General features: G+C 40.0%; 1 protein-coding gene across 1 annotated transcript in view; it reads right to left on the reverse strand.

The window, feature by feature from the left end:
- EGF (epidermal growth factor) overlaps nt 1-22,694 on the reverse strand; it is a 95,614-nt gene extending 72,920 nt beyond the window's left edge. The window contains exon 1 of the mRNA XM_080682838.1: nt 22,347-22,694. Coding sequence (XP_080538964.1) covers nt 22,347-22,479 — 133 coding nt within the window. The 5' untranslated portion in view covers nt 22,480-22,694. The remainder of the gene's footprint in view (nt 1-22,346) is intronic.
- Between the last annotated feature and the right edge of the window lie 3,346 nt (nt 22,695-26,040).

The raw sequence follows: 26,040 nt of genomic DNA on the forward strand, positions 1-26,040 counted from the left end.
GTGCGTAGAAAATCAAACACCATTTCTAAGGAATACAACCCCCAAGACAGCTAACAGGTCACAGGAAACCCAGGGGAACCTCTGACTTCTCCACTGGGGAATGGGAGGGGATCTCCAGGAATGACAAAGGAGCCCAGAATGTTTGGACCATAGTGAGGAGTTTCATTAGTGACTCCAGGAACCCGGGCCTCCGTGGCTTAGAGGACAGTTATACAAAAGCAGGCTTCGATCGAAGTGGGTGGCGGACACAGACTAGTTCACAACAGGCCCTTCATCTCTCTGGGTCTAGGGGAGTGGCCCCACATAGGTCAGTGAGCAAAGAAATGGACTGCCTTCTGGGGCAAAGGCTCATCAGACCTAGTTAACACATTAATGGCGCTGGCACCCAGATTAACAAGAAATCCTAGTCCTCTCTCAGGCCAGCACTGCCACCTGCCCTCACCAGCACAGGTTCCTGCTCTAAATTTGGAGACAGACTGAAGGCTCACAGGACAAAGATGGTGGAAAGGGAGCTCTGGACCTTCAGGCTTCAATGACCCCATGGGAAAAGAAAAGTAGATTTAAATGGATGGGCCGGATGGAAAACAGCCAGATGCCTCCTCACACCGCTCCTCCCAGAAGAACCTGAGGGAGTCAGGAACTATTACCTCCCAGGGGCTGTATCTTGGGTTTTATGAAGCACGGAAAGTTTTAGTTCACTCTAAAAGACCATCCCCATTTCTTTTTTTCAATTGTGATGTTTAAAAGGGCGCACATTTACTTCTTGAGCAACCATTCCTATCTTCTCAGCTTATTCATGAGTGTCAAAATCACAGCAGGCGAGACAGAAGCCATGTGACTCAGAATAATACATTCAGAAGGGGAGCCAGAAAATGTAATTTTAAATCTTACTGCTGGAAGGCAAGCTCTGGGGCTCAATTTTGCTTCCTGAAAATTATGCATGAGGACTGCCGCCCTAGTCCCTGAGTGGTAGAACTGGGCCATCCATGCAGAAATAGACCCTACCTGGCCCTCATTATCAGCTGCATTCTCATCATCAAGCCTAAGAAGAGGCCTGCCCCCAGGTCCTCGGGACAGTACCTGAGACTGACAGGTTTCTGCACAATTGTGTTTTCAAAGGGCTTCTCAGAGGCTTTACGTGCTATTCCACATTTTGACTCTCCAAGAAGGTAGGTGGTGAATAGGGCCAGAAGAGTAATAGCCAGCATCTGTGTGTTATCTCTGGGGTCACACATTGAAAGCATTATTTCATTTCATTGGGTAACACTATAGGTGATAGGGGCCCTCAGCATCTTCATTTTACAGAAGAAGAGACTGAAGTTTAGAGCAGTTAATTGTCACAGTCACATGACCAATAAATTACAGATTGGGGGTGTAAAGTCCTGTCTTTCTGATCACAGATTCTAGCCTTTAAACACCTTGCTGCTTTTCACACGCTGAATTCATCTGGAATTCTTACTGTTCCGCATCTTGTTCAATTGTGTCAAGGAACTCACTTCAGGAAACACTATTCTAGGGATGTTCACCCTAAGGCCGATTCTCTGCACCCATGTTCTAATAACTGATTAGAAAGTGGGTCCCTCTAAATGGATTCCTATCATTATATCACCCTAGACCATTTCATATCTAATTCCAAGATATATTGCATCCCAAATAAAATGTATTCCATGCATTCCTTGACTCATGGCCCCTTTCTCTATTTCCAAAGCCAGTAGTGTATCATCTTCAAATCCCCTTATTCCTCCTTTGACATTATTGCCTCCCTCTTATAGGGACATTTAGGATCCACCTAGATAATTCAGATTAATCATGCCATCTCAGCTCACATTTGGGAAGTCCCTTTTGGCGTGTAAGGTAACATTGATAGGTTCTAGGAACTAAGACTTAAACATATTTGGGGGCCATATTCAACCTCCAACAATTAATAATGCTCAGCATCTTTCCATAGACTTATTTACCACCCTTATATCCTCTTTGGTGGATTATGCATTTAAATCCTTTTCCCACTTTTAACTAGGTTATTTATTTTCTTGTTGTCACATTTGAAAGATTTTTAAAAATATATATTTTGGATACAAGTCTTTTGTCAGATATGTCACTTGCAAATGTTTTCTTCCAAAATGCAGTATAGCACGGCTTTTCATCCTCTCAACATTGTTTTTGGCAGAGCAAAATTTTTCATTTTGATGAGATACAATTTATCAATTTCTTTGCATATCATGTTTTTGGTGTCATTCCTAAGAACTCTTTACTTAACTCCAGGACACAAATATTTCTTTTGTGTTTTCTTCTAAAAGTTTTACATTTTCACATCTTTGATTTAGATCTATGACCCATTTTGAGTTCATCTTTGTATAAGGTGTTCAGTTTAGGTTGAGGTTCATTATTTTGCTCATGGATGTCTAATCGATTCAACATCACTTATTTTTTTAATATATTTTATTGATTTTTTACAGAGAGGAAGGGAGAGGGATAGAGAGTTAGAAACATCAATGAGAGAGAAACATTGATCAGCTGCCTCCTGCACACCCCCTACTGGGAATGTGCCCGCAACCAAGGTACATGCCCTTGACTGGAATCAAACCTGGGACCCTTCATTCTGCAGGCCGACGCTCTATCCACTGAGCCAAACCAGTCAGGGCTCAACATCACTTATTAAAAAGATTATACTTTCTCCATGGAATTGCTTTTGCACCTTCATCAAAGATCAAATGACCATATTTGTATAAGTTCATTTCTGGACATTTTAGTCCATTCCATTAATTTATGTGTCTATCTCTTAGCTAATACCACAGTTCAGTATAACTTTTTAAAATAACTCATAACAATGCAGTTTTGCAGAACAGCCAGCCATGTTTTAAGGTACCTGTGCTATAGGTGATTTTTCATCCTAAGTAAACATGTTTAAATATCCCTCTCCTTGTCAGTATAAATTATGCTCAATTTTATGTAAAGACTATTGCCACCAGACTAAAGTACCTTTGCCAACCTTAAAGTATTAGAAAAGTTTTTCCAGATGTCACACAAACACACACACACACACAGCAAGACTCAGAAATCTGTCTTCTGAGTTTTGCCGCTATATTTTCTACTCTCTGCTGGATGTGTCCAGCTGAACATCTCCCATAGCCCCAAAAGTCCCTCTGCATGTCAAAAATTGAGATTATGCACTACTTTCAGATTAGTTTCCATTTATTGAAAAGATTGAAGTTGACATAGGAATTTAAAAATTTGGTTGAAAGTTCCATATGTTTTGATATTTAGTCATTGATGGATGTCATAGACAAAAAAGATATTTCACAACTGTATCTGTATCAGGTGAAAGAAATGCTTCGCTAGCTGTATGTACAAAAATCACAGAATATACTTTTTAATTACACCCATCAATTATTCACAAATTTTGTTCGATTAGACTAGCAAATTTTTATCTTCCTAAATTTTAATCAGTAAATGCAAACCAACCAGTGTTGTATTATATGTTTTTCTTTAAAAAAAAAATAGATTAAAGGGGACAAAAATTTTTTACTTGGAAGTTTTTAAAAAATGGTTTGGAAAATTTTGTTGACAGGGTTTTTTTTAAAAAAAAAAAACTGCAGACATGAGAGTTTTTAATAGGTGACATGTTGACTTTGTTAAACAACCTAATCTCCTAACAATGGAAACATTTCCAACATCTGTTTTCCAACTGTTCTCCTCACACACAAATCTTACAATCAGCAGCCACTTTCTCACTCATTGTTAAATGTCACCTTTAAGTTCTATTGCTCTAGTTATTTTTCAAATTGCATCCTAGTGACACCTATTTGTTATCACAGCAAAGGTCCAACCACTTGAAACACTTCTTTTTTAAAAAGGAAACTTTGTGACATTTGATTGCTCTCTTAAGTTCGATTCAAGATACTTGGTGGGAAGCATGTAGGTCAATATTTTCATGGCTATTCCCCATCCAATGTAAGTATTGTAAGTATTATAAAGAATCTAGTCTATTCTTGTTTTTTAGAAGTAATGACATCAATACATCCATTGCACTTGATGCAACTCCAGTTTCAACTTCCTTCCTACACTGCCTCCCTGAGAGACTGTGAGAACTGCAGTCCAGGGCCCATTGTGATCTCATCTGTTCATGTGTCAGTAAATGCGGTGGCTCCATCATCACTGGTACTATTTTTTCTTCATAATACATTTGTTAATATATAAAGAAGTCCGTGACCATGGAGAAAATTACTTCTCTTATGCATTTGTTTTTTGTTGTTGTTTGTATTTTTGGCTAATGAAAAATATCGCAGGCAAATACAAGAGTGGCTAAGATCACAGGCACTGGACACAGAATACCATGTTGACTATTTACTGGCTTTACTACTTATTAGCTGATGAATGGGGGGAAGGGCGTTCAGAGCGAGTCACCCCAAGATGGGCCTCCATGGTGTGCACATTATGTTTGAGCTAAAGGCAACTGAAACCCTGCAGCTCAAGTGAAACTCTGCCTCTTCTTAACTCCCTAGAAGAATTTGAATCAGGGGCCTTGCCCATAGTAAGAGATGATCATAAATAACCTTTTTGACACCCCTGTGTGGCAGGGCAAACTACTAATTCCTGAACATCTGCTCAACTTATCATCTTGCAATTACCCTCTGAGCCCCAAGGTGACTTACCACATCCCTCGCTCAGAACGTCATACATATCTCATTTTAACCTTCTGTCTCTGAAGCCCTCATGTGCACGGGGTTCCCATGAGAGGCAATTACATTTGATTTTCTCTCGTAAATCTGTCTCACGTCAAGTGGGTTATAAACCAGCAAAAGGAACCAGAGGAGGGAAGGGGGATTTTTCCCTTCCCTACAGACCCTCAACTCAATACTTAACTCTCTGTGCATCCGTTTCTTCATCTTTAAAATGGAGATGATATAGTACTTACCTCCTAGGATTGTTATGTAGACTAAATAAATCAATTTATGACAAGTGCTTAGAATTTTCCCTCACATATAGTGAGCTCTCATTAATGTTAACTATTAGTTTCTAGAATATACCATAAACTGAGATATATTAGACACTCATCTGTGCAATTCTTCTAATACTTATTTCTTCAAAATGTCAGTAATGCTTTCTGTGACATTTTCAATAGTACTTGCTAAGAAAGGAACACATTTTAATCTGTTGCCATGTGGTTTTCCATATATTCTTTTAGTTATGCTTTACCCCAGCAGGAAGCAGGAGGAACACATATTTTGCCAACAGTATAAGACTTTTCCATTTTTGCTTTGGAAACCTAAAGAGAGCCTTCTAACTTTTTATCATAGTAAACATAGTCTTAAATGTCGTAACTTGGAACACAACTGTAAAAATCATAGAAGTTGTTTTCACATTCTAGATACTTATTTTTAAACAACTTATTTGTCCTGATGGCTTTATATTAGCATTAACTAACATTTTAAGGCAAATTTTACACTTGTTGTGAGGTTCATTATTACTACTACTAAACATAAGTGCATTTTTAAGGCTATCTTCTTAATTTCTTTTTTTTTTTTAAATATATTTTATTGATATTTTACAGAGAGGAAGGGAGAGGGATAGAGAGCTAGAAACATCGATGAGAGAGAAACATCGACCAGCTGCCTCCTGCACACCCCCCACTGGGGATGTGCCTGCAACCACAGTACATGCCCTTGACCGGAATCGAACCTGGGACCCTCTATCCACTGAGCCAAACCGGTTTCGACTGTCTTCTTAATTTCTATCATTTTTTTTTTTTGAGTCAACTCTAAAGAGATTGGAATTGTTTTGTTGTTTTCTTTTGTTTTGAATTCTTTCTTGTTGAAAGTATTACATATGTCTCCTTTTGAGATTGACATTGTTTTTACCTCCTATGCAGGGTCGGTGCATTCCATTCCTCATTAGTCTCTTGGGCTTGCATTACAGTATCAGCTGCTATCTTTAGTGCCTTTGCAAGAAGGCTTTTAAGCCACTTTGGGGGTTTTGTAAGAGTTAGTTTTGATAAATCCAACTAGCATGGTTCATAAGTCAGCAGGTAAACTGCAGCACACCCCGCCCCCGGGCCTCTGGGCTGGGAACCTGCCTGTCCCCTCAGGATACCATGGGCATCTGGGTCAGTAATGTCACCACTGCCAGCCCAAACACATAACTAATGTTGAATAAAATGTGTTTAATTTATTTGAATTAATTTATTGGTGTAATTTGTAGAAAAGAAAGTCTCAGTCCTATTTACATGGTCCTTTCAACATAAGGAACTAATATAGTAAGAGACTTTTCCAACTTAACATGATTAATACTTTTTGGTAGAAAGGACTAATCATTACATTGGTGGGCTCTCAACAGTCAGTCATGGCAGGTGGCATGTGTGCGTCCAGGGTCCCAAGTTCGAAATATCATAGGATCCTGATGACTTATTTCTTCTCCCTGGATCTCAGCCTGTCATCGGTGACATGAGGCAGTTGGGTTAGATGACCTTGAAGGTCTTTTCAAACTAACACTTATCAGTTCAATTCCTATCCTGCTTGACTTACAGAATTCAATAGTTTCCTGGTTTGCAGCATTTTGTAAAGAAGCCTGAGCTTGTGGGAAATTCATCAGTAGATGTTTTTTACCCTAATTCCTATTGTCTGTGAAATGTTTCCTTCTCTCTGCTTTTCTAAACTTCAAATACCAAATCAATAGGGTCAATATGAGCTCTGCTACAGGAAATAAAACAATAACGTAAAACAAACAACCCCTTCCAAGTGACACTAAAAGCTTGGCTCTTTGAAGGAAGTCTAAAAAATTAATAAATTGATTAAATCTGTAAAAAAATTTAAAGGTTCAAAATTTGGTCTGAGTCTCATTTGTAACTAACACAATCATCTTTTTTTTTTTTTACTAACTTTACAATAATGTTGCTCAAATTGAAAGTCTAAACAAATAAATATTTGCCTATAAATACCACATTCTGAGTGTTCCTAGACAAATAGTAAAAAAAAAAAAAAAAAAAAAAAAAGAATGTTGGAGTCTAGATGTATTCTGAATCCAGATCCATTGTTCTCATTAACCCCACCCTAACCAGTGCTGAGTTCTGTGCCCCAGCGGTATGTATAGCTATATAAATATCAAGAAAAAGCACTTCACATAATTTTCTTGAAATGTTGAGAACAAATGTGACAAATAGTAAAAATAATTACTTAGAAAAACTAATTAATTGAAGATGTCATGCCATATTTTATCATCAAGGATAATAAGTCACAGAGAACACCCTGGGTAAGATGATTGTTAACACTTGACTTATCCCAAGAAACTCACCTTGATTTCTCTAAGCATCACTGAAAATTTGAAAAATAAGCTTAGAAAAATTATACAACGCAAACGTGTCACTAATGTCTCAGCTTATGGAATTTGGTAGAGAGTAACAGCTAATATGTCCTGGGAACTCAGTATGTCAGATAAGATTCTAAGCCCCTTATATGAATTAAGTACTCTTATATGCGGCAAGTACTAGCAGCTCATATCAGCTATATAATTGGACCTTATTAATTTAAAAAGCTGAGGCCTAGCACATCCTGCTAGGCATAGTGCATTGGCTAAGGGTGAGAGAACTCTTTCATTTAAAGTTAAGGTGACAAGCAAATGTGACACTAGAACCACTTGTCCAAAACTGCTCCACTTTTTTCCTGTGACAAGATCAATCAACTTATGTAAAGCACAAACCACTATTTATTCGGTTTAAAATTTATCCTTTGTTTCAAAAATGACACTTAATCCTTTGCTTCAAACATGACATTTCATCCTGATGGAAATACTAGAACCTGGTCATTTCATATGCATCAACACAGCTTATGTTAAAGAGGGACATCCATTCACAGTGTGCTTCTGTTTAGCTTTTCGTTCCAGAAGATAAAGTAGGTTTACAGTTGTGAGTATGAGAAACATAGTTTATTCTTGTGTTATTATTTATTTAATCATTATGATATTATGTATTATTATTAACTTACTTTTTCCCACCCCTGTATATCAATATTGAAAGATAGTCACCTATCATTCTCTCTTGGACATTGTTGGGTGCATTTTAAATGGACTGAGATTCTAGATGGAAATTTTTGTCATATATCTTTTTTCCCCCTCTTACATGTACCTTTACCATGATTCATTAGACTAATCAAGAAACATAAAAGTTTCAGTCAATTTTTAAGATATATTTTCAAACCTAAGCTTTTCACCCACTTGGAGTTTTTAAAATTCTCCACAACATTGCTTAAATCTAAAAAATATACATCTCCACATACTGGGTAAATTAACATCAATGACAGTAACCTTTGTAATTTCCCTGAACAAAAAGAGAGTTTACATTCTCTTGTATTGAAAATTCTATAATAAGCAGAATACTTGTATGCTTCAGAGGGAGGCAGAAGATTCCTGGCCGCTCCTGTTTCTGGGCCTGTTTTTAAGTCTCATAAAGGAAGAACCCAAAATACACAGGATTGGTGTCAGCAGCCATATATTATCACAGTGTTGAGTTTGATTGATCTTCCATCTTTGAACTGTTGGAGCCTATGAAAGAAGAAAGTTCCTTCTTCAAGCTTTAGAAATGTTAACCACAAGAGTGTTGAAGTGAATGAAATAAAACACTATTGCTCCACTGATGCACCATGTGATGAAGAACAAGGCAGCTGCCATGATGTTGTTAGGACTGCCTGTATCCTAGCAACCATCTACCCACAAAAAGAACCACCTCAGGATGAAATCCACATACTGCACACAAAGCTGGTCTGCAGCACCATGACAGGCTGATCTAAATGGAAGAAGAAGGTAGGCCTTTTCTCTGAAAGGCCTTTTCTATCCTGCCACTGACAGGGGGCTTTGCAAATAAATCAGTGCATACCATGAATCACTGTCACAGAAGTCTGCTGGTTCTCAAATGCCTTCACACTCACACAATTGCAGTATGCAAGTAACTTGAGAACCGCTTGGAAAACCCAGACACTGAGAGACATTAGTAGGGTTGGCCAAGTTTGGGAGATTCAGAAAATCAAGGTCATAAGTGAAAACATACCCACACACCAATTCAAACTCCAGGCTCAGAAAGACGGTCAAGGGGTGATGAGAGCAGAAGAGTGTGCCTTGAATTTGGCTAAAATGACTGAGGTTTCTATACATTAACTAACTTCTAGTATCAAAGGCAAGCTTTGAATGTTAAGAAAAAAAAACTACTAAAGAAAGCCATTTACATGCATTATCCCAAAATTGCTTTCAAAGGTTAGTAACATTGGCCATATAAAATAAAATAGAAATATCTTTTCAGATATAGTGAGATCTTTGAAGAAGTGTAAATGTCCCTTCTATTTAATGAATTTTTTTCTTTTTCTACAATTGACAAAAACATTACTTCACAACCCAGAAATCAGTCATCATCTTGTTGTGGTCCCCAGCAAATCCAACAGCTGGGGATGGGACTGGAATGGTCATGTGCAAAACCATTATTTATTAACATTATTGTCTCACTTCTGACTTATGTCCACAAAGTCAAAGAAAGCCACCCTCAACCATGGAATTCCTTTCTAGCCTGAGTGTTAATATATAATCTCCACAAAATGAATCTGTATTATTTTTTTAATATGTTTTATTGATTTTTTACAGAAAGGAAGGTAGAGGGATAGAAAGTTAGAAACATAGATGAGAGAGAAACATCGATCAGCTGCCTCCTGCACACCCCCCACTGGGATGTGCCCGCAACCAAGGTACATGCCCTTGACTGGAATCTAACTTGGGACCTTTTAGTCCGCAGGCCAACGCTCTATCCACTGAGCCAAACTGGTTAGGGCATGAATCTGTATTCTTGGTTCACCTAACGTCCAGGTAATATTTCCTTCATGAGTAGAATTATCATTCTGGATAAAAGTACTAACCTGAAGTCAAGAAAGAGATAGACAATAGGGACAATTTCATGCCAATGACCAAGATTTTTGTTGTTATTTTTTTATATTGTTTCTGGTTCCTTCTTAAAGTTCATTCTAATTCTAACATTTGAAACTATAACATAATAAAACTCACATTTTGTTCCCTAACTCTAGGATTTCTCAAATTCAGAGTAATAACAAAGTCTAAACTCAACATCAAGTTGCTTCATAGAATTTGAGAATTTCTTGAAAAATACTTAGAAATTCCTTCAAAGAAAGTTCATTCTTTAAAACTGACCTGGAAAGATGGCGACCAGCAGGAAGGTAGGGAGGGAGAGTGTGTGAGAGAGTGATAGAGGTGTGTGTGGACATGTGTGGGTGTGTGTGTGAGTGAAATAGGAACAGTTTGACCCTGCAGTTCTTCCAGGGGGCTGCCAATCCAGGCAGTCTTAGACAGCAAAACCCTGCGGCTGCCGCAAACACTCCGGGAGGACACCGGTGGCACAGAGACCACGGCATCTTGAAGAACAGAACTGCTTGAGACTAGGATCCTAGCCTCGCCACCACCCAGTCTGGTCTCGTAAGCAAACTGGGATCCCTACAGCCACACTGGTAAAAGACCTGCCACCACAGCTGCAGACCCAGGGACACCAGGACTCCCACTGCACACAGTCCAGGCTCCCGCAACTCGACATCTGAACCTTCTGATGATAGTCAGAATGGGGAGACAACGAAGCAATCCCCAGAGGAAAGAAAAGGAGGACTCGCCAAGTAAGGAAATAAGTGGAACGGAAGCATGCAACATGACGGAAAAAGAATTTAGAGTAATGGTCATACAGTTCATACACTGGATGGACAAGAAAATCAGCAACCTATGCAAAAATCAGGAAGAAATGAAAAATGATATAGCTATAATCAAAAACACCATGGAAGGCTTCAACAGTATACTAGAAGAAGCAGAGGACCAAATCAGCGAGTTAGAAGGTCAGGTACAGAAACAAGCCCAATCTGAACAGCAACTAGAGAAAAAAATTAAAAAGCAGGAGGAGAGCCTAAGGGAGCTTTGGGACAATGCAAAATGAAATAACATACATATAATAGGGCTGCCAGAAAGACAAGAAGAGCAGCAAGGATTAGAAAATTTATTTGAAGAAATAATGACAGAAAACTTCCCTAATATGGAGAAGAAAAAAGTTACTCAAGTACAAAGAGTCCCAAGCAAGATAATCCCAAAAGTCCCACACCAAGACATGCCATAATTACAATGGCAAATGTTATCGACAAAGAGAGAAACTTAAAGGCTGCAAGAGAGAGACAGAGAGTTACCTACAAAGGATCCCCCATCAGATTATCAAATGATTTCTCAACAGAAACACATCAAGCTAGAAGGGAATGGAAGGAAATATACAAAGTGATGCAAAGCAAGGGACTCAATCCAAGAATACTCTATCCAGCAAGACTATCAATCAGAATCGAAGGGGAAACCAGGAGCTTCACAGACCAAAAAAAAAAAAAGGCTAAGGGAGTTTATCACTACCAAACCAGCAATGCAAGAAATGCTAAAGGGAATGCTGTAAAAAGAAGAAACAAAAAGGTAAGAAGGAACACAGCCTCAAAAAATAAAAATGGCTATAAACAAGTACCTTTCAATAATAACTTTAAACATAAACGGGCTAAATGCTCCAATCAAAAGACACTGAGTGGCTGAATGGATAAAAAACTTGACCCCTATATCTGCTGTCTACAAGAGACCCACCTCAGAACAAGGGACTCACACAGACTGAAAGTGAAGGGATGGAAAAATATCTTTCAGGCAAATGGAAATGAAAAAAAAGCTGGGGTAGCAATACTTATATCTGACAAAATAGACCTCAAAGTGAAGGCCATAACAAGAGATAAGGAAGGCCACTTCATAATACTAAAGGGATTGATACAACAAGAGGATATAACCCTGGTAAACATATATGCACCCAATGCAGGAGCACCCAAATACACAAAAAATCTCCTGGAAGATATCAAGAGAGAGATAGACAACAATACAGTCATAGTAGGGGACTTTAATACACCACTGACATCACTGGATAAATCTTCTAGACAAAAAATTCAGCAAAGAAACAACAATCCTAAATGACTCACTAGATCAGATGGACTTAATTGACATCTTCAGAACATTTCACCCCAAAGCCACGGAATATACGTTCTTCTCAAGTGCACATGGGACATTTTCAAAAATAGACCACATACTGGGTCACAAGCAAAGTCTCCCCAAATTCAAGAATATTGAAATCATACCAAGCATCCTTTCAGACCACACTGTCATAATATTAGAAATGAACTACAATAAAAATAATCCAAAACACTCAAACACTTGGAAGCTGAATAGCATGTTATTAAATATTGATTGGGTTACTAAAGAGATCAAAGAAGAAATTAAAAGCATCCTGGAAACTAATGACAATAAAAACACAACAATCCAAAACCTATGGGATACAATGAAAGCAGTCCTGAGAGGGAAGTTTATAGCTCAAAAGGCCTACCTCAAAAAAAAAAAAACAACAAGAAAAAATGGTAGTAAGTAATCTAATGCTACAGCTCAAAGAATTAGAAAGAGAGCAACAAGAAAAGCCCAGAGTGAGCAGAAGGAAGGTGATAATAAAGATTAGAGCAGAAATAAATGACATAGAGACCAAAAAAAAAACAATACAAAAGATCAACAAAACCAAGAGCTGGTTCTTTGAAAGGATAAACAAGATTGATGAACCTCTAGCCAGGTTCACCAAGAAGCAAAGAGAGAGGACCCAAATAAACAAAATCAGAAATGATAGAGGCAAAATAACAACAGACCCCACCGAAATACAAAGGATTGTTAAAAAATACTATGAACAACTCTAATCCAACAAACTGGACAACCTGGAGGAAATGGACATATTCCTAGAAAAATATAACTTTCCAAAACTCAATCAGGAAGAATCTAAACATCTCAATAGGCCAATAACTATGGAAGAAATTGAAGCAGTCATCAAAAAGCTTCCAGCAAACAAAAGCCCAGGGCCAGATGGCTTCACAGGGGAGTTTTACCAAACATTCAAGGAAGAACTAAAACCTATCCTCCTCAGACTATTCCAAAAAATTTAAGAGGAAGAAACACTTCCAAGCTCATTTTATGAAGCCAGCATCATCCTAATACCAAAACCACATAAAGACAACACAATGAAAGAGAATTACAGGCCAATATCCTTCATGAACATAGATGCCAAAATCCTCAATAAAATTCTAGCAAATTGGATCCAGCAGTATATCAGAAAGATCATACACCATGACCAAGTAGGATTTATCCCAGGAATGCAAGGATGGTACAATATCCACAAATCAATAAACGTGATACATCACATAAATAAATTGAGAGATAAAAATCACATAGTCATATCAATTGATGCAGAAAAGGCATTTGACAAAATCCAATAACCTTTCTTGATAAAAACTCTCAACAAGGTGGGAATAGAAGGATCATACCTCAACATAATAAAAGCTATATATGATAAACCCACAGCTAACATCATACTCAATGGGCAAAAACTAAAACCATTTCCCCTAAGAACAGGAACAAGACAGGGAGGCCCACTCTCACCACTCCTGTTCGAAATAGTACTGGAAGTATTAGCCATTGCAATTAGATAAAAAGAAGAAATAAAAGGCATCCAAATTGGAAAAGAAAAAGTAAAGCTGTCCTTATTTGCAGATGACATGATATTGTACATAAAAACCCCGAAAGACTCCATCAAAAAACTAATAGACTTAATAAATGAATTCGGCAATGTAGCAGAATACAAAATTAATGCCAAGAAATCTATGGCATTTCTATACACCAATAGTGAATGTACAAAAAGAGAGACTAAAAAAGCAATCCCATTTACCATCGCACCAAAAAAATTAAGATACCTAGGAATAAACTTAACTAAGGAGGTAAAAGACTTATATGCAAAAAACTACAGGACACTGAAAAAAGAGGTAGAGGAAGACATAAACAGATGGAAGAACATACCATGTTCATGGATTGGTAGAATCAAGATCATCAAAATATCCCAAAGCAATCTATAAATTCAATGCAATTCCCATTAAAATACCAATGGCATATTCACAGACCTAAAACAAACCTTCAAAAAATTCATCTGGAATAAAAAGAGACCCCGAATAGCTACAGCAATCCTGAGAAAGAACAAAGTAGGGGGGATCTCAATACCAGATATCAATCTGTATTACAAAGCCACGGTTCTTAAAACAGCCTGGTACTGGCACAAGAACAGACATATAGATCAATGGAATAGAATAGAGAACCCAGAAATCAACTCAAACCACTATGCCCAATTAATATTTGACAAAGGAGGCATGAACATACAATGGAGTCAAGACAGTCAATTCAACAAATGGTGTTGGGAAAATTGGACAGATACATGCAAAAAAAATGAAACTAGATCACCAACTTTCACCATACACAAAAATAAACTCAAAATGGATAAAGGACTTAAACATAAGATGGGAAACCATAAAAATATTTGAGGAATCCACATGCACCAAAATCTCAGACATGTGCCGAAGGAACTTCTTCACTGATACTGCCCCTAGGGCAATAGAAAATAAACAAATGGGACTACATCAAAATAAAAAGCTTTTGCACAGCAAAGGAAACCATCAACAAAACAACAAGAAACCCCACTGTATGGGAGAACATATTTGCCAATGTTATCTCCGATAAGGGTTTAATCTCCAACATTTACAGGGAACTCATACAACTTAACAAAAGGAAGATAAACAACCCAATCAAAAAATGGGCAAATGATCTAAATAGATACTTTTCGAAAGAAGACAGAAGGAAAGCCAAGAGACATATGAAAAATGCTCAAAGTAACTAATCATCAGAGAGATGAAAATCAAAACAACAATGCGGTACCATCTTACACCTGTCAGAATGGCTATCATCAACAAATCAACAAATGACAAGTGTTGGTGAGGATGCGGAGAAAAAGGAACTCTTTTGCACTGCTGGTGGGAATGCAGACTGGTGCAGCTACTATGGAGAACAGTATGGAGTTTCCTCAAAAAACTAAAAATGGAACTCCCATTTGACCCAGTGATCCCACTTCTAGGAATATATCCCAAGAAACTAGAAACATCAATCAGAAAGGATATATGCACCCCTATGTTCATAGGAGCACAATTCACCATAGCTAAGATTTGGAAACAGCCTAAGTGCCCATCAGCAGATGAGTGGATTAAAAAACTGTGGTACATCTACACAATGGAATACTATGATGCAGTAAAAAAGAAGGAATTCCTACCATTTGCAACAACATAGCTGGAACTAGAGAGCATCACGCTAAGTGAAATAAGCCAGTCAGAGAAAGATAAGTATCACATGATCTCACTCATTTGTGGAATATAATGAACAACATAAACTGATGAACAAAAACAGTTCCAGAGACAGAGAAACATCAATCAGACCATCAAACCTCGGAGGGAAGGTAGGGGAGGGTGGGTGTAAGGAGGAGAGATCAACCAAAGGACTTGTATGCATGCATATGGGCCTAATCAACGGACACAGACAACAGGGGGGTGAGGGCATGAGTGGGGGGGATGGGGGGAAGAAGGACACATACATAACACCTTAATCAATAAAGAAATTTAAAAAAAGAAAAAAGAAATACTGTATTAATAAAAAACTATTCTGAGTGCACATGATTAAAAAAAAAAAAAAAACTGACCTGGACATTCTGAAAAAACTCTCCAGTGCAATAGTTTCCAGCTATTGAGGTTATTTATTGAGTCTTTAAATTTTTTTTTTTTTTTTGCTCATAACAAGTTTACAAAAACTACCTCATTAAAATAATTGCTGAAATATCTTAGATCAGGCAATGCACACATATTGGAAAGTTACTAGTTTCTTCTCCTAGCTTTCTCCACTATAATCAAAGTGATAAAAAGTTAAGAATGTTGAACAGATTGTAGAAGACTTATTTTCTAGGTAAGAAATTTTAATTACCTTTTGTCTGAAGATTAATCTTTGATTTTTTAATTATCTGGATTAAGAGACAACATATAAATCAATCTAAATAAAGTAGTACAATGAAATCTACAAGTTAATGACAAAAATAAGAGAGGAGATATGGTAAGTGATTCCGAGTCCAAACTATTAATACTCCTAATAGTTGACCACTGACTGGGGCATATGCCGCTTCCCTCATCCTCGCCCATTGGTGCCTCTCATCTGACCTCTGGCCACCCCACTGTGAGACCACCGTGCTTCAGTCCCTCCTACCTGCCACTCATTGTACCATTTCACCTGAAACATGGGACTAGCCTCTCATTTTCCTCAGCACAAGTAACATCAACCTCTAACTTTCAATAAGACCCTCATTAAGGAATGGGTATAATAGGAATACCTTACAATAACTGGCCAACACCAGACGTACGACGGTCTATTTTGATGTCAGTGTCCTGCCTCACTTCTGACTCGTGTCTATGAGGCCAAAGAAAGCCACTCCCCAAAATGGAATTCCTTTCTATCCTGAGCACACAGGAAAAGTCTCCTCTCCAGATAGTAGTCCCACCACCTGGAACCTGCCTTCGAAAAGCTTGGCTTCTGTCTCAAAATTAACATTCTCCCATTGTGGAAAGAGAAAAGAAAAAATTAGTTTAAAACCTGTGGCCAGAAATTTTCTTTTGAGAAACAACTGTTTTGCTTATTAAAATACTTCAGTATGCTACTTAGTAATATTTCAGTTTTTTGGGTTTTTTTTAATTTTAAAAAAAGGAGGCCCAGGATCTGATCAGGAAAACAGAATTGGAGGAGGAGGAGGAAGAGGAGGAGAAAATCTAAAATGTTCTGCATGGGAATGTAGGTCATCTGAAACAGACCAAGGGGCCCCTTGAAAGCGGCCTGGGTGTAGGTCAGCCTCGCCGAGGCCAGCCAATGTGGCAGGGGCTGGCACCCAAGAGAGAGATGGCTGGTAAGTGTTCCCACAAAGAACAATCACTTAACTTTTAAGAACAAGAATGAAAAATAGTTTTAGTTGTTTGATGTGCTGGATCAGGATGTGGCTAGGACGCCGCCTCCCCCGCCACCCCCCCCCCCCCGCCCCCAACACACACACACACACACACACAAACACAAACTTTCAGTTAAAGTCTGTCCACTCACAGTTCATAGCACCAGGTCTTCCAAGAAGTAAAACAGGGTGGCGTGAGGTTATGAGGTGTGGGAAAGGGACAGCACGTGAGAGAGGTGAGCACCCTGATCAATAATTCAGTGCAAGGGCCAGCGGGAACACCAGGGCCTTCCTTCCCTTCCACACCACCATTCCCACTGTCTTAGGAGAGACACTGGGTTTCCCCAGAACATAGGGTGAAGGCACATGTTTTTATTTTAAAATCCTAAGATACAGACACTCCAGCAGGCCATGGAGCTTTGGAATGTCTGACACTGCAGCCCATCTTTAGGTGTGGTCTCTCCTGGTCCTTATGGAGGAATCTCAGTGCATTTTTATGCCTTCCATTATCCATCCTGAGAAAAGTCATTTTTATTTCTTCCATTATACACGCTGAGAGAAGTAATTCACTATAAAGAACTCCCCTTTACTTGAAAAAAGAAAAGAAAGTAAACCTTTGCTTATCTCTTCGTGCCTGAGTGAAGGGAGCTGACTAAGAGCTAAGAAAGATGAAGCATGTATTCCATCATTTTATTACTTCTCTGCAACAGTCTCGCCAAGTAGGATGTGTACCGCTTACAGACTGAAAAAAGGTCACTATTATTTGGAAAGACAATATTAGAAATATGTGTAGTATAATGTTCATAATAGTAGTAGACATATGACATGTAACTAACTGATAAACACACTAATTGAGAGCATATGCCCACATCTTAATTTTTTTTACAGATGGAATAGAGTTTGGAGACTACTGATGTCAAAAAACAGAAAACATTCATACTAAACAAGAAATTAGTTTAAAAGGATTTTCATGAAGGCAAATTGTGAACCAAATTACTAGTTCATTTACTTTTGATGGGAAACAATCATTTGCTCTCCCCCGAACACAGAGAATTCTCACCTCCAACTACCAAATTGAATGTCATATATTTGAACAACTCCCAACTAGCCTCAAAATATAAATTCATTTAAAGACTTATTTTATCGTTCCTTTAAATGCCAGCAGCTTTAAAAAATCTTAAAGAAATTGGTTCCAGGACTGGCTGGCGTGGCTCAGTGGTTGAGCATCGACCTCTGAACCAGGAGGTCACCGTTCGATTCCCGGTCAGGGCACATGCCTGGGTTGTGGGCTCCATCCCCAGTGTGGGGCATGCAGGAGGCAGCCTATCAATAATTCTCGCTTATCATTGATGTTTGTATTTCTCCCTTTCTCTCCCTTTCTCTTTAAAATCAATTAAAATATAAGGAAAAATATATATTAAATTTAAATTATTACTTTTGAGTTCCTTGTTTTGTTGTTGTCAAATAAAATGGTTACTGGTAAGAAATCTAACAAGCATATTTAATTTTCAGTCAGTGGATTTTTTATCAGTTGGTGTCACAGAAAGAAACATTGGAACTGCAGTTACCACAAGGGCACTTGCTCAAATCAGTTTGATATGTTTTTATATTTTTAATAAATGTTACTTGTAGCTACAAAAAATACAAGCTAAGAATGTTGAAATTATCTTGACTATAATTTTTCATGTAAAACCATCTCAGATTTTTCAATGTGGTGTTTTCCAGATGTAAAAAAAAAAAGTTCAATTATTATAGAAGAAACTGAGCCACATTTAGAAAATACTGGTACAATTACCAATGGTAAAAATAATTTTAACAATGATAAAAATACCAATAGGAGCTAAGACTTATTGAGTGCCTATTACATACCAGGTCTGTTTTATGCCCCTACATGCATTAACTTAGCGGCTTAAACCCATCATGCCCATTAGAATCACCAAGGGAGAGTTTCAGAGAAAATGATGCCTGGATTCCACCCCCAGAAGAGACTCTGACCCAGATGGACTGGATGGTAGCCTGGACATTGGTGACTCTAATGTGTGGCCAACATTGAAAACAAATACAGTAACACAATCCTGACAACAATCCTAGGAGAAGGGGGTAATTATCTTCATTTTAGAATGAGGAAAATGAGATACATGGCTCACAAGCAGCAAAACTGGGATTTGAACCCAGGTCTGACTCCAAAATTTAAGCTCTTTACCACTTAACTCTACTATCCCTCAAAGACCATAAACCACTGGGTACTTTGGGGACAGTTTCATTTCCGTGCTGTGCATAAAAGATCATTTCTAGAATTTCTTTGCAGTTAGATTAAAAAGAAAAACAAAAACCTTTTGCATAACCCTGGCTGAAAAAACAAAGATCCTGACCATGAAATTATTCCGGTTTGCACATGACTGGGAAGCTGACCAAGCCTCAGCCAGTGCTGAAATCCGTGATTTCACTGTTTACTGCTAACAGTGATCTCCCAGTGGGCTGAATGCCCCAGGTTCCTCCTGCAGCCAGCCCTCTGAGGCTCAGTCTGTACTTCTTCTTCACCCTTTATTTTACCAGGAAAGTTCATCTAAATAATGCAGGTACAGACAGCAAACAGGAACTGTTCCTTTTTTCAACAGGTATTTCTCCTAGAGGGCAAATAAGCTTGAAAGTTCAGCAGCCACTTGCCAGCAGTTTTCTTTATTGCTATCCTCACCTACTGTAGCTCAAATAGAAACTAACAGACTACTGGGTCGATAAAAAAACAAAAGCAAACAAAACAAACAAACAACAACAAAACAGAGGAGCAGGAGAGGGGAGGAATGAAAAGAAAATCCAATTCTGTGTTATCACTTGGTTTATGTGGCTAGCAGTCAGTCACATGAGTGACAGTCTTGCCTAAAGTTACCTGAATCTTGTCAAACCACAAAGCATTCTTTCTGCTGGGTCAGGCTGGCCAGAGGTGGTCTGTCTGAATGCCAAGGACAAGAAATAAGGCAAGTGGAATTCAATTGCGGGAGGAGGGGGGGGGCGGGCGGCGGTGTAGATGATGGCACCATATCTATTTAGAAAGGAGAAATACTAGCCTCTGAAATGCAGGGGGCACAGGGTGTGACCCAGGCAGTTATCAGCTAACATGAGACATGGAGTGTAAAGTAGGGGGTTTAAACAAGTGACATGAGGGATCAAGGAAGCAAAGAGGCAGAGTCACAGAGCGGCGTCCACACCACGTGAGGTCCAGGCCACGTCACTGCACTGCCAAAACGAGGCGTGATCTGATCAAAGAGGCTTAGCCAAGACATGGAGCCAGGAGGACATTTACTGAGCACAGTCTGCTGGCCTCTGTGTTAGGTGTTCTTCACGTGGTATCTCATGTGATCCTCACAACGATCCTGAAAAGGGGGTGGGGGTACTTCCTGCAATATTCTAATATAACTCAAGTATTAACTAGGTAGCCTGGATTTGCAATGAGGTGTATTTGCCTCTAAAGCCTGTGTTCCTTCCACCCTGACACAGTCCCTTGAACTCCTTGTCTCTGTCCTGGTCTTCAAGTTTATTTGGTGCATCCAGACTTGTGAGGGCACTTCTGAGCCACTGTCAGGATGGTGAGGAGCACAAGTTCGCTTGCTCGCAGGAATCAGTGGTTCTAAAGCTATGTGAAAAAGTTCATTTCTGTGGGTTTTCCCCCCTCTCGCAAGTTCTGCTTCTTGACTGGCTCCCACCATCTCCCCACATGTCCCATGCAAATGGCAGTGACTAATTCTGGTCATTTGCCAACTACTCTTGGGACAGTTCACCCACCCCAGGGAGGCTCCAGTCTATTCAACACAACTGTGTCCAAAAGCTTTCACCTCTGCCTCCAACAGCCGAGCAACATGCTCGTGAGGCCATTTTTGTCTTTAGTCACCCCCTTTTGTCGTTATTCTCTGGGACTCTGTGATCAGCGGGTCAGGGAAAGACTCCTCATTCATTCAGCAAGACTTGACTGAATACATAAAATGAAAGTGGAAATGTTCCAGGTGCTGGAGTCACAAAGATCATGAGAATTTCTTCCTTTCTTCCAACACCCTAGGGCAGTGGTCGGCAAACCGTGGCTCGCGAGCCACATGCGGCTCTTTGGCCCATTGAGTGTGGCTCTTCCACAAAATACCACATGCGGGCGTGCATGTACAGTGCGATTGAAGGAGTACCCTAATTAAGTTAATAATAATGTACCTACCTATATATTTTAAGTTTAAAAAATTTGGCTCTCAAAAGAAATTTCAGTCGTTGTACTGTTGATATTTGGCTCTGTTGACTAATGAGTTTGCCGACCACTGCCCTAGGGTTCTGCTCCCCTGTTACAATGAGTGTGGCCTGGAGTCAGTCCTGAGGGCCAGAGCAAGAACACCTGATCTCGCTGGTAACTTCCTTCATGAGGCAGCCAGGGCAGGAGCCCAGACAGTGTCAGCATTGGCTCAGCACTGTTCTCTCACTTCCCACTGCTCTGTGCTGTCTCCCAGAGACCTCTCTCCTGGAAACGGTACTATGTTTTCCTCGGCTTTTCTCTTTTTGAGAGTCAGATCCCTTCTCTAAAGGGCAAAATGACAAGAAAGGAACATCAGTTCATGTTCTATAATGGATGGAAGTGGCTGCCTTGTTTGAACAGCAGATTGGAGACCCAACCAAGAGCGAAATAAAATGAATTGAGAGAGAGAGAGAGAGAGAGAGAGAGAGAGAGAGAGAGAGAGAGAGAGAGTTGTTTTTTCAGGCTATGTCCTTAAGCAGGATTGCTATTTTGCATTCAGTGAAATCCCACTTCTCCTAGATTAAAAACCCATTTATTATGGGAGGGGTATGTGGCATGTTGTCATTTCTTAGCTGTTCACAGAGTTACAATGCACCTGTTACTAAAAACCTGGAGCCAGTCAGAGATTCAGAAACGGAAGGAGTGGGGGGGGGGGGAATGTAAGGTGAAACTTAGCTTGGCTTTCATAATAGAACCACTTGAGTGTGGCTCTTCCACAAGTTTGTTCCCAATCCTCATCCATTTTTTCACTGGTTTTTAAGCAACTTCTGAGTTCTTGCACAAAGTTATTAGAGAATATTTTATGCCTTAGAGTCAGTTTCAAAAAAAGTGCTGTCCCTTTACCCAGTTTTCAATAAAAAGCTGATCAACTAAGTGTTTAGTTATTCCTCGTGTCAGAATAAAGACGTGAAAAGGAATGTTCAGCTAGTTTACAATGACACATATTCAGCCACACATGGAAGAACAGTTTGAGAACCAGGAGTTTGTACAGCCAGTAAGAGACTATACAAGCATTAGAAAACAAAAAATAAGCAAATGTACACACGCAAAGACAAATCAGAAAAAAAAAAAAAAAAGCCCAACTTTACAAGATGAAACGAACAGGTACTGAGGGCAGTTTCCAGGAAGAAGTGAATTCCTTTGAATGGAACTACTTACCCGCACACGTTGAATTCCCATTTCCCGAGGGGGAGCCTGCAGGACAGTTCCAGCGCGGGAGTGCTGAGAGACTAAAACCCAGTTTAAAAACTACCGGCAACAGAGTGACAAGGAAGAGCAGCATGATCCTCATGGGCTTGAACTTTCAATAGAGACTAACTTGACTTTGGCTGAGCATAGCCAGGCGTGCGTGCGTCTGCCCCCAGGAGTGCTCACCAGCCGGCCTGCAGCCCTGGGGCATCTTCTCCTGGGCTCTTTTGCTGTCGCCCTTCACCTCCTTCTGCTTCAACTCAAGACAGTGTCCAAAAGCAGCCTGAAAGGGTCACTCTGGGAAAGATTTCCTTATCTAAGTTTTTGGGAAGCCAGCAAGAAATACCTGACACCCTTCTGACACATTTCACAATGTCACAGCCGCACTGTGGAGGCCTGCAGCTGACTTCACTGTGACCGGCAGAGAGAGCAACGGGCAAAGGCTAGAGAGAGAGAAAAAAAGAAAAAAGGAAAAAGAAAAGAATTGATGGAAGGTTCCAACTACGACCCTGGGTGAAGCTGAAAGAAGAAACAGGGAGATCCGATTCCTCCCCAAGCACGGTTTCTCTTTTTGAAAAGTAGAATGACTCCTCTTTCCTTTTTAAAGCCCTTTTGGCTCCACCTCCTCTTCCTTTAGTGACACTTGAGTGAGCCTCTGTTTGCAAATGCGAACGCAGGCAATTCCACACGACAGGAAAGCAGGGCCGGCTGCCAAAGAAGAGATAACTGGCTACTCACCATAAATATTCTGGGCAGAAGCAGGGAGGGCAATTAGGGAGCGGCGGGGCAGCGCCCGGGGTCTCGGAGGTACCTGCTGACTCTTAGCTATGTTCTAATATCTTGAAGGATGAAGACAAAGTTAAGCCACGCCGTATAAATCAGCAGTGAGCAACACCGCTGATAATTCAGTCTTACAGCAATTGATCATTCACTCGAGCAATATGAAAGAAGAGTGACCTTCAGCTCATTCTTTGAACAAAATGTCAACACCGGTGCTCTTTCCTGGAGCCTCATCTTTTTTCTCTCTCCCGTATGTTTTATAGCGGAATTTGAAAGATCATTCTTTCCGAATCAAAGGGAAATCCCTGGAGCCAAATGAAGAGAGACGGTGTGCACAGGCACCTTTCCTTTCAGCAGGAGTATAACAAAATATCGCGAGGGGCCAGGAGTGCAGGGAGAGGAGTGGGCTGTTTTTAGAGAGCCGTGTTGGAAAAAATAAGGTAATTGTGCAAAAGCTGGGAAGCAGAGCTGACTGCTGTTCCTTCCCAAACAGTGTGGGCTACCTTTTCCCATAGTGATAGAAGGTAGAAGCTCGAAGTCTCATTCACTCCCTCCTTGACTACTTTCTACTTGGAGCAATAGCACTTCTTTCTTTCTTTTAAAAATCTTTTTATTGATTTCAGAGAGGGAGAGAGAGATAGAAACATCAATGATGAGAGAGAATCATTGATCGGCTGCCTCCTGCATGCCCCATACTGAGGATCGAGCCTGAAACCCGGGCATGTGCCCTGACCGGGAATCAAACCATGACCTCCTGGTTCATAAGTCAATGCTCAACCACTGAGACACAACGGCAGGGCAACAGCATGTAGTTCAAAAGCACACCCACGTATCTAGCTCAGGCAAACCATTTGCACCTGATTTGATGAGCAATGGAAATTTCTGCCAGTTTACTTCATCCTGGAAAACAAACTCTCATTTAAGTTGCCCAGAGTTAGTGTTCCAAGGGCTGGTCAGAGTGTAGATAAAGCGATAGTCACAAAAATAACAGTCACACCAGTGGACACCCGCCATGGAGGAAAACGGGAACCACTCCAAGCCTTTTGCTCATGTTTAATTCCGTCCTCATCATTCCTCAAATACTGGGGTCACTTTTCTGAAACAGCTAAAGGCTGGATTGCTCCCATCTCAGCTGGCCTCTGCCAGGCAGCTCCCGAGCTCTAGCAGGAGAAACAGACCCCGGGGCAGCAGAAGTCATGTGGGGGGACACATGGAATATTTCCCTGCTTCTTGGACTCAGACTCAAGACTTAGAATGGGTGTCCTACAAATAACCTGCACTGAGTTACTGCCTTTTAGCAAAATGCACTGCCAGTGTCACAGGCAACAGCAATAGATGTGGTTTAGAGGGCAACCAAGCATCAAGCTTTTTCGTGGAGACAAAAGAGGAGAATGACAGGGACCAAATATGAAGTCATCCACAACCATATTCTACTTGGATCTGGAATCTCTCATATTACTTTGGGTTGTAAAAAGACACGCTTTCCTAATTATATGTCACCTGAGCCAATGGCGTCACACATGCCCCTCAACATGGCTGTGGTAGAAGCTGAAACTGGTGACTGAGATGAAGATCAACCCCAACTAATGCACAGACAATTCAAGATTGCCCACCCAGCAAATCACAGGACACAGCCACCACTTAGAAAGGACCTCCCGAGATATCTGTTAAGTCCACATACTCTTACTTCCAGGTAAAGCTGAACTTGTCCCGGGCAAACGAACGTCCCTCTTATTTTAAGGTTGCTCAGAAATCTATTAAAGCTTTATGGGTTTCGCCCAGCCAGTGCTGCTCAGTGTTTGAGCATCAACCTATGAACCAGGAGGTCACAGTTTCATTTCTGGTTAGGGCACATGCCTGGGTTGTGGGCTTGATTCCCAGTGTGGGACGTGCAGGGGGCAGCCAAACAATGATTCTCTCTCATCACTGATGTTTCTATCTTACTCTCCCTCTCTGAAATCAATAAAAATATTTAAAAAAAAAGATTTACTGGTTTGAGCTGCCAAATACCTTTGAGTTTCTGGGATTGAATCAAATTAACTAACTGATTCATTAAACAGTGATAGGACACTGTATGGAGTACAAGAAATAGAAGTCATGGTTCCCTAAGTTCAAGAGCTTGCTCAAATGAACTAACAACAACAGCAAATAGTTTATGAGTACCACCTAATGAATGGCAAGGCACTAAGTATTCTGGGGTTGTCAGGAAAGAGGGGGGACTTCAACAAACTCCATGGACTGCAGCATGCAGTAGAGCTTCATGTGGTAATTAGGAAACCTCACATTGGCTTGGAGAAGCAGGAAAGCCATGCTGACAATAGGATGTGGAACAGGAATGGACAAAGAAATGAGATGCTTATTTATCAGATCCTTCAATCCTGAGGGGCACAGCTGTGTGGGAGGAAATCCTTCTGGCAGGTCAGTAAGAGAGTTAGACAGCTCTGGATGCTCTTAAGTGTGAGTGGACATCAATAGAAAGGAGGCTATTGGAAGGCATGTTTATGTGTCCTGGTCATCGTTCTTATTGTTCACATAAAATTTCCCTACTGAAACACAAAGCACACTATTCTCCTAGGTTGTATGCTTGCTGTACAAACATCACTACCACCACACCATTCACAGATCGCCCCCGATGTGCCAGGCTTTATTCACATTACTTCCAATCCTCGGCACTGCTGTAAAAGGTGGATATTATTGCTTATTTCACAGGCCACTAAAGATCAGGAAGGCTAAGAAAAGTTCCCAATGTCAAACATATTTATGGAGAATGTGGAATTTGAAGTCATTATTCTTTCATGGTTAGACAGTGTTTTTGTTCAAAATAAATAGACAGGGACATTATTTTTTAAAAAAGCAGATCTTATACTATGCATATGGCTATGAC

This window comes from Plecotus auritus (assembly GCF_963455305.1).
Source record: "Plecotus auritus genome assembly, chromosome: 1".
In the NCBI taxonomy this organism is placed as follows: Eukaryota; Metazoa; Chordata; class Mammalia; order Chiroptera; family Vespertilionidae; genus Plecotus; species Plecotus auritus.